Source organism: Labeo rohita, chromosome 15 (genome assembly GCF_022985175.1).
Source record: "Labeo rohita strain BAU-BD-2019 chromosome 15, IGBB_LRoh.1.0, whole genome shotgun sequence".
In the NCBI taxonomy this organism is placed as follows: Eukaryota; Metazoa; Chordata; class Actinopteri; order Cypriniformes; family Cyprinidae; genus Labeo; species Labeo rohita.
The window spans coordinates 24,208,864-24,221,472 of NC_066883.1; the positions used below are offsets into that span (position 1 = coordinate 24,208,864).

The 12,609-nt window shown below is 33.5% G+C and overlaps 1 protein-coding gene across 3 annotated transcripts in view; it reads left to right on the forward strand.

Moving 5' to 3' along the window:
* bcas3 (BCAS3 microtubule associated cell migration factor) overlaps window positions 1–12,609 on the forward strand; it is a 324,375-nt gene continuing 311,766 nt past the window's right edge. For all 3 annotated transcript variants that reach the window (XM_051129928.1, XM_051129927.1, XM_051129929.1), the window contains exons 1-6: window positions 1–92; window positions 763–851; window positions 1,056–1,110; window positions 2,406–2,481; window positions 3,581–3,687; window positions 10,572–10,653. In XM_051129928.1, coding sequence (XP_050985885.1) covers window positions 781–851; window positions 1,056–1,110; window positions 2,406–2,481; window positions 3,581–3,687; window positions 10,572–10,653 — 391 coding nt within the window. In that variant the 5' untranslated portion in view covers window positions 1–92; window positions 763–780. The remainder of the gene's footprint in view (window positions 93–762; window positions 852–1,055; window positions 1,111–2,405; window positions 2,482–3,580; window positions 3,688–10,571; window positions 10,654–12,609) is intronic.

The window sequence follows — 12,609 nt, forward strand, 5'->3', positions numbered from 1 at the left end:
CTAAAGCATCTGTTGTTTCCGCTGCATGTCAGCTTCACTGTGGCGTTTTGTGAAGACCTCCGTTGATCCGAATTCAAAACACAAAACCTCTGGTTAGTACAAATGTAGCTTCATTAAACGTTTAACTGCACATTTCTTACACGCGTTACATGTGTATTTCTTTCAGGAAATCGGATAAGTTATTGTCATTGCTTAGTTTATTGTCTTTAAAGCGTTATAATGACAGATAGCGGTATTGGCTAAGCTAACAGACTGTGGAGATAGTTGATATGATGAAATGTTGAACTGCCAAAACTCACAGCTGTGTTTTTTCTGACACACTCTTGACATCTTTCTGGACATGGTCTTATATTAAATTATGTTAAAATTATGCTCTAATGAAACAAAATCAAGAGCTACTCACATTGTTATGGTAATAAAGGTATTTACATCATATAGTTTGGCTAGTAAATCTAACTGGAGTTAATTTAAAGTGTTTTCTTTTCCTTTCTCGTCTGTCGTAACAAGTCTGAATTATAGATCGTTTACAGGATCAATACTTAATAGGAATGTGTGTGTTGTGCAGGTTAAACTGAGCCAGGCACATCTGTGCCTTATTTGTTTATATTCATCTGCAATGTGGATGATCTGTAGTAATACAGTTATCATTTGTAGCCTATTACTTCTGTTGAATTTAGAGATCACAATGATCAGTGAGGCATCTCTGCAGAGCTGTGTAGTGTAATGATCATGACTGTGTCTTCTCATGCTTTGCTTCAACAGGATACTGAGTGGTTGACCATGGCGTCTGACTCCCCGCGCAGACCGAGCCGCTGTGCTGGTGGGGTTGTGGTTCGAGCACAGGCTGCAACGTAAGACCATAATGGCTCAGTTGTGAATTAAATTACAGCTGTAATGCCTGTTCAGTGTTCTGCATTATAAATATCTAAATGTTGGTTGTCATAAAGAAAAGGTGACAAAATATTGCATTGCTGCAAGCTTTTAGGTTTAACTTGTCAGGTCTCTTATTGTGTGGTTATATTATTTTCATGAGAATTGTTTTAACTGTTTTGCAGAGAGCAGTCATACATGGAGAGCGTAGTTACGTTCTTGCAGGATGTAGTCCCTCAGGTAAATGTTTTTTTTTTTATTTCTTCAGATTTTGCATGGATTTTTTTTGTACAAAATTTTACAATTTACACTGCTGTTCAAAAGTTTGGTATCAGTAAGATTTTTAATGTTTTTTTTTAATGTTTTTTATGCTCATGAAGGCTGTTTATTTGATCAAAAATAAAGGGAAAAAAAACTGTACTATTGTGAAATATTATAACAATTTAAAATAATGTGTCACATGATCCTTCAAAAAATTATTCTAATATGCTGATTTGTTATCAACAGTTTTTGGAAGCTGTGAAACTTTTTTCCCGGATTCTTTTATGAATAAAACGTTAAAAAAACAGCATTTATTTAAAATAGAAATGTTTTTAACAATATACACTACTGTTCAAACGTTTGGGGTCAGTCTTTTTTTTTTTCTTTCTTTTTTTTCTGAAGGATCATGTGACACTGAAGACTGGAGTAATGACGCTGAAAATTTAAAGCTTTACATTACATAAATAAATTCGATTTTAAAGTATATTAAAATACAAAATGGTCATTTAAAATTGTAATAATATTTCACAATATGACTTTTTTCAGTGTTTTTGATCAAATAAATGTAGCCTTGACGAGCAGACGAGATTTCTTTAAAAACATTAAAAATTTTACCAATCCCAAACTTTTGAACAGCGGTGTATGTTTTTCTTGTGTGTTGTAATTTAGTGTCCATGTTTGATAATGCTTGATTTTCTGTGTATTTCTGTTGTAAAAATTTTCAGAGCCTATGAAAGACTCCCTTTTTACATTACATTTACATTTAGTCATTTAGCAGATGCTTTTATCTAAAGCATCTTACAAATGAGAACAATGGAAGCAATGAAAATCAACAAAAGAGCAATGATATGTAAGTGTTACGACAAGTCTCAGTTAGCCTAATAGAGTACATGTAGCAGTTTTTTTTAAATTATATAACAAAATTAAATAGAAAACATAGAAGTGAAAAAGAATAGAGCAAATTGGTGTTTTTTTTTTTTTGCTTTTTGTAAATTGTATAATAAATAAAAAAAGAAAATAAATAAATAAATAAATACAATAAACAAAATAAATAGCATAAAAAAGAATAGAGAAGCTAGTGGGATAAGAAAAGAAAACAAACAGTTAGTAAACAAACAGAGTGCAAGTCTAAAAGGGTCAAGGTTTTTTTTTTTTTATTTTAGAACAGAACATTTTAGACATACAGGTGATAGATAGTGAAAGTAAGAACAGTTTAGTTACAAAATGTCTAGCCTTTATTAATGAATATTTCTGTCTCTCTTTGAAATTTTTAGGCGTATACTGGGACACCACCAAATGATGAAAAAGAGAAGATTGTTTGGGTCTGTTTCGAAAAAACAGACATCAATGGTAAGTTTGTTATTTTTGCCTTAGATGTTGTGGGAAAAACTTTTTTGTGTGTGTGTGTGCGATATCAGATTGTGGTTTGAGTCATACAGCATATGAACACATCCGGCCTTAAGGCCCAAGTACTGCGATCCATTCCGTTTTTTTTTTTTTTTTTTTTTTTTTTTTTTTTACATGTAAGTCAGCAGAATTTAAAATAGTGTTTTCATCCATGAGGAGGAACTTTTCTAATGTAACTTAACTACCTTTCAAAAAATTTAGGGATAGTCATTTTTATTTATTCATTTTTTGTAATGTGTTTGAATGAAGTCTGTTATGGTAAACTACCTTTTAAAAAGTTTAGGGTTAGTATTTATTTATTTATTTATTTATTTAGTGTCTTTTGAATGAAGTCTCTTATGCTAAACTACCCTTCAGAAAGTTTAGGGTTAGTCATTTTTATTAATTAATAAATTAATTATTATTATTTTTTTATGTCTTTGAATACAGTCTCTGATGCTAAACTACCTTTCAGAAAGTTTAGGGGTAGGCATTTTTATTTATTTATTTTTGTAATGTTTTTGAATGAAGTATCTTATGCAATAAGTATTTTTTTGCAAATATTAAAACCAGTAATATTGTAAAATAATATTATTATTTAAATTATTTTTTATGTGTTTCAAAATGTAATTTATTCCTGTGATGCAACGCTGAATTTTCAGCAGCCATTATTCCAGTCTTCAGTATCACATGATCCTTTAGAAATCATTATAATATGCAGTAAAACTCAGATATTTTTCCAGAGTGATTTAAAGAATAGAAAGTTCTAAAAAGCAGCAATTATTTGAAGTAGAAATATTTTGTGATATTTTAAATATTTTTACGTTTCAGCAAATTAATGCAAAAAAAAAAAAAAGATTAGATTAGATATGATTTTTGACAATCAGAAAGGTGCCATATTTTGCCAACTTTTGAAACGTTATGTATGTATTCCATTGTTATGTTCCTCTGTGTCTTGTTTGCTTATTGAGCTGTTTACAACTTGTGAATTACTTGCTTTGTGGCTTATTTGTTTTACTTCTGAGCCATTTATTACAACGTGTGATTCTTGCCTTGCGTCTAGATGTGGCCCGGTTACCTGAGTTCCAAGAGATGCACGGCAGCAGCACTGACCCACCTCTCTGCTTGATGATTGGCTACACTGATGGAATGCAGATTTGGAGCATATCAGTGAGTATTTTAAATGGTCACTCTTGCCTTGACTGTGTAGTAGACCAAAGTAGTATGTAAAAAGAGCTGTATCTCTGAAATCACAACAGTCATAAAACAGTAGGCAAAAAGTACCCGGATAAACGACAACGTCTGGTGAGATTCTGAAATGCACAGCCAATGGACACTTTACTGTCCCATTAGGCCGCCGGTGAGGACAAATGTTCTGGAATGCATTTATATAACACACACATACATATTTTTTCACGATCACAAAGTAAACACTTAGCATTTTTGGATCCAGCCAGCATGTTTTTCAGTAGACTATTTATTCTGTATGTCTTCCTTGAGAGATGTTCACACTGACAATGGTTTGCACTGACAAAGCAACTGGAAATCATTCATTTTGGTGACAATGAGAGTGTAGACAGCGAAGCCCAGCGGTGAAATCAATACTGTTGTACTGCCTGCTACATACTATCTGGTGTATACTGTATTAGTTTTCCATCGTCTTGAAAAGGAGTATGGGATTTTAGCTTTTTTTTTTAATTTGAGTTTTGTATTTAAAATCAATATTTGGTCCAATATGACTTATAAACGACCTTAAGATTGTGTTTGATATTGCTGACTTGCTGTTGTTTTGCTGCGGTGTGCTGTTGTGACACTCTTTCACCACTTGGTGTCACCATAGACAAAGGCAAGGCTGTGTCTGAGAATAGCATCGACTGGGCGAAATGTCAAGATGCATGTTAAGCTCTGAATCATGTCAGTATAAAAATAAATGATATTGCTTCCCCAGTAAAATAGTAAAAAATGTCAGTTTCAGTTTAAAAGGTTTCTCAGACTTGACTGCCTCAGTCATAGAGATCAAGATATATTTCATATTATGTGATTTGTCACTCTGACTAAGCTTGTATTTTAAGAAATTCTAAATGTCCTGACAGTTATCACTTTTGGAAAGAGCTCCACTTTCTTATGACATGAATTTGGAAGCTGTAGAGCATCGTTACAGACACGACATCTCACACTTTTTGTGAAAGTGTTGAAAGCGTCACCGTGTCTGGCTATAAGTTGCCTGCAAAGTGTTTGTGACAGCTGCTGAGCGGACACCTTCTGTAATGGCGTTGAAGGGAGGAGCAGGAGTGGCACTAGCCGTAGTACATTTCTGCGTTCCTGTGCATTAGCATCTTGGTGGAGCGTGGTCTTTGATGGAGGTGTTGCTGGCTGGCAGGAGATAGCGGTTAGATTAGACAGGGCTAATTGAAGTGGTGTTGGAGTGGAGGGATGACATGCAGTACACTGGATGTGTCTGCTCTGCTGTTATTATTAAAGCAGCTCAATGCATTTCACTGGTTTCTTCTATCCTGATTCCTGTGTGCAGAGACGGGTGTTTGAGAAAACTGTTTGAGACTCTGTGGCGCAGAAATGAAGCATGTTTAAGGAGTGATTAACTGATAAAGGATTTACAGAATTTTGCATGGTATTATATTTAGTTCTAAACTATAAGAGTCATCAGTCAATATTTTTTTCATTCTTATTTCCTTATTTTTTACATTTAGATTATCTTTGTCATCACTTGCTTGGTTAAAGAAAATCTTATAATTTACGATTTATTCATTGAGCAAACTGTAAAACTGTATCTGTAAATGAAACGAGAAACAACTAATTCAGTTTAATAATACTATTAAACATAACTTCAGCATATCTTAAAATAAATGTTTTTCATTCTGCACATTATAACGTTAGATCTAAATTTACCTAACCTAGCAATTATTACCGTTCAATTTAGTTTTTAGTGGTTTATTTAGCTTTATTTAAAATTTATTTAGAGAAAATGGTACAAATAATGTACATTTTATAGAGGCTATTTATAGGTTATAGTTTTTGTTTTTTAAAATAATAAATAATAATGAATAATAATGATATTATTTTCTTAAATATAAAATGCAAAACTGCTTGGTAAGTTTTGCTTTAGTATTAGCTTGTCACATACATTTTCTTTTTTTTTTTATATTATTTTTGGACATTTAATTTTACACATTTTGAATATGTCCCAGTACTTTGTTTTGTTAAATATAAAATGCAATAAATCATTAAATCTGGAAACTGAAGTATATTTTTGAATATTGGATGCGATTTATTATGGCCTATTTTTCACTTTTTTAAATTATTTTTTTCTTAAATATTATTTTTGGACATTTAGTTTGATACACTTTGAATATGTCTCAGTATTGATACTTTTTTGTTTTGATAAATCTAAAATCCATTAAATCATTATATCTGAACATTGAAGTAGATTTTTGAATATTGGATAGTGTTTTATTATGGACTATTTTTCTTAGATTAAAAAAAGTTTCCTTTTTTATTTATTATTTTTGGACATTTAATTTTACACATTTTGAATATGCCTCAGTTAGTACTGATACTTTTTTTATTAAATGTAAAATGCATTAAATCATTAAGTCTGGACATTGAAGTAGATCTTTGAATATTGGATAAGATTTATGATGTTCTATTTTGCTCAGATGAAAAATGTAGGTTGTTTGTTTATTTATTTATTGTTTTGGACGTTTTAATTTTACACAATTTGAATATGCCTCAGTTAATATGGATACTTTTTTGTGAAAAAAAATAAATGCATTAAATTATTAAGTTTAGACATTGAAGTAGTTCCTTGAATATTGGGCAAGATGTGTTATGGTCAGTTTTCTCAGAATAAAATTTTTTAGAATAAAGTCTCAGATTAAAGTTTTTTTTTTTAATAATATTATTTTTTGACATTTAATTGTACACATTTTGAATATCCCTCAGTTAGTACTGATATACTTTTTTTTTTTTTTTTTTTTTTCTAAATATAGAATGCATTAAATCATTTAGTCTGGACATTGTAAATCTTCAAATATTGGATACGATTTATTGTGGCCTATTTTTCTTTTATTTTTAAATATTTTAAATTTTTGAACATTAATTTTAAACATTTTGAATATGTCTCAGTACTGATACATTGTTTGTATTTATTTATTTGTTTATTTTATATTTTAAATATGTTAAATATAAAATGCATTAAATTAAGTCTGGATGCTGAAGTAGATCTTTCAATATTGTATAGGATTTATTATGTTTTTTTTTTGTTTTTTTTTCTCAGGATAAAAATTTAAATTCCCTTCACATTTAAATTCCTATTACAGAAACACAAAATAATAATTGCACTGAATGTTTTTTTGACTTCGTAGAAATTTTTATTTTAGAAAGAAGATCAGAAGTTCACGTCTGTATTATCACTATCATATCAAAAGCCCAGAAGGCCAGGAGACAGAGACGTCACCAATCTTTCTCATCTGTTGTGGGGCATTGTGTTCTGTCTGCTCTGCTTTCAGATGCTCTGCGCTTTCTAAGAATACAGACAGAGCTGCCATCTCTCTCAGCTCCAGATACTGTTGATTCACTCCGATTCGCTGAAATCCATCACACAGAGTGGCCGGAGATTAACAAAACTCATTTTATGACCAGCATCTACACTATATCCATGTGAATGAAATTAGAAACAACAAGAGGGGGAAAAACAACGAAGAAGCCTCAATTTTGCATATTGCTGTGATAAATAGTAATGCAATAGCTGAGAGGTGGGTGATGGATGCCACCACTAAAGCCGTGTAAAGCGAGGATGAGCAGTCTGGTAATGCACAATGACAGTCGCATTAATGTAAACCTCACAATCCGCTAAATTCCATTATTCCTCTGCCCCATTTGCCAGCCGGGGGTTTTGTTTTGTGGTGGCCCGCGCGTGCATTACCTCTCTTTATAGTTTTCTCCCCTTCTGTCTCTCACATCAAATGCACCATGCTGTAGATGCCATATTAATCTCCCACTTGGCAGCTACAAAGTCTGCACCGAGCGCTTTTAATAAAAACACAACTCTGATCCTGCATTCAAAAAAGCTACTAATTGTGCAAAAGAGCGATCATCCTCTGTGGGCTTATCTGCTTAAGACACATGGATTATGGCCAGTAATGTGATAAAGGACGGTTCTGTAATTTAACGCACGTAGAGATGCACATTCAGGGCTTTATGCTTAAAACAAATAGCTAGAATAAAAAACCATAGGATTTGGGAAGCAAATCAAAATATTTCCAACCCTGCAATGTAATACGGCACTCCCCAGCTTCGGGTTTCACAGATCTCTGGATTTCCACCAGATTATTACAGTGTCGGTATGAGAATTGACATGATTAAGACTAATTTGATTCAGTGTTGTTATTACATCTCAATCAAATGTAGCTGGTCATTCCAGGTGCGAAATATCGTCCTGGGATGGTTAGTCACGAACATTTGAGCATGTTTATAGAATACATGGTAGCTTTTGTTTTGTGGTTTAGTTGTTGGCTCACCCTCCATCCTTCTTCTAAAGTCTGTTTCTCTCAGTTTGCCTTGATTTTGTCCTACAGCGTGAACAAATCTGTCTTTGTTTGCGCCCCATTGTTCTTTGACGTCCCGCAACTGCATTTTTGCCCCTGAATGGCATTGATCAGCAATTCTGATTTTTTCCTACACTGGCAAAGGCAAGGAAAGACTTAATAATGCTGAATGAATCAGAGAAAAATCTTAAATCTCAAAATAGGTTTCCTGAAAAACTTTAATTGGTTGCACAGCAGATAGTCCCACCCCAAACTCTCTCCATTGGTTGAGTCAGTATTGCTATGTCGGGCAGTTTGGAATAAGTAATCGACCCTTCGCGGGGAGTTTGAGTGACATGCAAACTGACCAATCATAATGCTGAATCTTACATTTGATCCGAAAAACAAAAAAAATTGAAAAATTATGTGTATTGATGTCTTTCCACAAAAAACGAGATACCTTCTTATGTTTATTCGTGTTTATTTTGTGCTATTACTAGTAATAACTTTGTTTCATACCAAAAATAACCTGCTCTGTCTTGTCTGTGGGCGTGTTGTCAGTTTCCTCTTTGCTCTGTGATATGTTTTTTTTTACTGCGTGAGAACATGATTTGTGGCGCAAGAATGCTGTGGCTTGTCGGACATAGCAACAGTAACAAAGGGGGGCGGGTCTTTGCAAAGGGTCAGTAGAATAAGAAACTGTGACCTTGATAACTGAATCATTGTGACTGAAACGTTCAGATGATAAACCAATGCTTTTTACAAATACTGTTGATTTTAGGTTTTAGTGGTTTGTTTAACTTTATTTTGAATTTATTTAGAGAAAGTGTATAAATAATGTACATTTTATAGAGGCATTTATAGTTTTTCTGTAAAAAAAAAAAAAAAAAAAAAAACAGTTATTAAACATTTAATTTACAAATACAATACTTCTCAGTATTTATTTATTTATTAAAATATAAAATGCAAAACTGCATAATTGCTGAATATTGGATAAGATGTGTTATGATCTATTTTTTTCAGAAGAAATTATTTATTTATTTGTTTATTTTAAAATATTATTTTTAGACATTTAATGTTACAAATTTTAGTTTATTTTACGTAGTTTATTTTCCTCCGATGAAATTGTTTTTTTACTTTATATAAAATGCATTAAATTATTTAGTCTGGACACTGAAGTAGATCTTTGAATGTTGGATAAGATTTATTATGGTCTATTTTTCTCAGATTAAAAAAAATCTCTCTCTCTCTCTCTCTCTCTATATATCTCTCTCTAAAATATATATATATATATATATATATATATATATATATATATGTGTGTATATATATATATATTGACATTTTAATTTTAAACATTATTATGAATATGCCTCAGTTAGTACAGTTTTTTTAATTTTTTTTTTTTTTTTTACTTTATACAAAATGCATTAAATCATTAAGTCTGGGCACTGAATTGATCTTTAATGTAGATAAACCAATAAATAAACTCTTTAAAAAGATCCAGTGCAAAACAATGACTAGTTTGTAAACCGAACATCAGTACTTTTTCATCGCTGCTTCTCCAAGGAGAGCTAGATCAAAGTCTGAATGAGTTAAATTTTGGTGTGTTCTTGACACAAGCGATTACTTTATGGCTTTAGAAGACATGGAATATAATGTATGAGTCATATTAACCACTTCTATGATACTTTAGAGGAGCTTTTTGTCATTTTGGAGCTTGACAGTCCCAGTCCTTACTTGCATTCATTATTTAAAAAGAAAATGGCTGGGATATTCCTAACAGTTTCTCTTTTTGTGTTTCACTGAAGAAACAAAGTCACACAGGATTTGGAACAACATGAGGGTGTGATTCATCCATGATTTTCATCGGTTAGGATAATTCAACTGAGAAAAACAGACTGTAGCTTTGAAAACGGCACAAGTGTCATTAAAGAGCATGTTTGCTAATGTCAATATTGAGTTTTGCGGCTTTTATCCTTTTTCCGTTCATATCCGAAGGCCAGATAACATTACACAGCAGTGTTTTTTTCATGTAGTGCCTTGCTTTGGTTTGTCCACAGATGCCTGATGTTTATCTTCTAGTTGTTGGGTGACTCATTATCAAACCACATCACAGCCGCTGCAGACCAAACAGAGCATTGTGTGATTCACAGTCAAGTACTTTTATGTCGTTAATGTTCCAAAGGGATGCCACAGTATTTAGGACATTCGTCATGGCTGTTTCTCAGTCGGACACTCTGTGTCAACACTTTCAAACGGAATGTGTTAGCTGATGTACAAATAAAAGATAAAATGCTGGAGCCCCATCAACTCTACTGTTTTATATGGACACCATTTTGTCTGGGGCCTGATAATCTTTGTGATGTGGCTCGGGTACAAACCCATATGCACCTCCAGTTTATACATCACCACATTCTCACACCCACACTCCTCTTTTCTGTCTTTAAACTGAGTTCATCACTGAATGGTGTGTTAAAGCATGTGTGTGTTTGTTTCTTCTCTGTGCAGCTGAACGGGGAAGCGCAGGAGCTGTTTTCGGTACGGCACGGGCCTGTGCGAACTGCTAGGATCCTGCCTGCTCCTCATATCAGTGAGTATCATGCACCCCAAAAGCCTGGTCTTTGTGCAGTACTTTTAACAAATATGACCCTGGACCACAAAACCAGTCATAAGGTCACATTTTTTTTGAACCTGAGATTTATACATCATCTGAAAGCTGAATAAATAAGCTTTCCATTGATATATGATGTAGAAAAATAAATGATTTTAACCCATACAAAGTGTTCTTGGCTATTGCTACCAAATGACTGGTTTTGTGGTCCAGGGTCACATATACAGGTCCCTACAAAATGTTTTTTAATACTGCATAGGCTCAACAGTATGTAAAACTTGACGTATGTGGCTCAGGACCACGAAAGCAGTCATAAGGGTAAATTTTTCGAAACTGAGATTTATCCTATCAGACATTTTGTTATGATAGGACAATATTTGGCCGAGATACCTGGAATCTGAGGGTGCAAAAAAAACATAATATTGAGAAAATCGCCTTTAAAGTTGTTTAAATTAAGTTCTTATCAATGCATATTACCAATCAAAAATTAAGTTTTGACATATTTACAGTAGGAAATTTACAAAATGTGAACCTGGACCATAAAAAACAGTCATAAGTAGCTCAGGTATATTTGTAGCAATAGCCAGCTATGCATTACAGCCAAAATTATTGATTTTTCTTTTATGGCAAAAATCATTAGGATATTAAAGGGGTGCTATTATGCTTTTTGAACTTTAGTTAGTGTGTGGTTTGTATCTTTGGGCATAGAAAAAGATCTACAAAGTTTCAAATCTCAAAGTCCGCTCCAAAAGGAGATATTCGTTTTAAAAAAAAATCCCTTTTCAAGAACTACAATGAACGCCTCCTTTGGACTACAACGTTTGGTTTCCGCATGCAGTGATGTCACAGTGCGGTCCATTGGAATATCATTAAATTAAATCCCGCCCACAGAAATTCTAATTGTTGGAGGGAGGGTAGGGACGAGATGGGGGATTAGCCTAACTTTAGCGATGCAGCACAGGGAACCGCGTCAACGAGCCCCAGCGCGGTGGGTATCAACATAAGCATTGACTAGAGTGGCTGCTTCAGAGCAGTAACGCGCCACAGACATGTGCAGTACAGGGGGCAAAACACAGGCCGCAATTTACTCCGGTTGCCGTATTGGAGCAGTAACGCGCCACATGTGTGCAGTGTGTGGTAAGAGAATTATTCATCATACAGTGTAGATCGCTTCACTTATAACGTGAGTGTTTTTGAAAATGCATAAACTTGCACTAGAATAGGCTAGGCTGATCAGTGATGATGTTCTTTGATAATGTTAGGCTGCTTTTAGCCTCATGCTGGAGCTGGTTTCAGGCAATTAATCTAAGTATGTAAATAATTAAATACATTAGCATAATATCATATCGATAATATCATGTATTGGCTATCTCGCAGGCTGATGATAGGACCCAACACTACTGTAGCGTATTATTTACTCACCCTCCATGAATCCTAGGTGTATATGACTTCCTTCTTTCAGACGAATATATTAGGAGTTATATTAAAATTGATCCTAGCACTCACAAGCTTTAGAATGGCATAGATGGGTGTTTCTCCTCATCAGTCCAAAACAAGTCCAATAATATGCATCCATCCATAATAAAAACCACCTCACATGGCTCCGGGTAGTTAACAAAGGCCTTCTGTAGTGAATCGATGCATTTTTGTAAGAAAAATATCCATATTTAAACGTAAGAATCACTTTAATCTAGCTTGCACTAACAATTGTACACGGAACTTGCTTCTTTGACAAGGGGCGTAGCAGTACTGAAGTACAGTCTAAGCTGTTCGCCGATCGCAGCGCAGTGGGACAGCTAACCAATTACAACACATTTCGTTTTTCAGAAGGCGGGCCTTCATTAAACCCGGAACTAATCAAGTCATTTGTGCCAGTCTGGGAGAAATGTATTGTAATAATGTAAATTATGTTAAAAATAACCACCAAGCATGAAA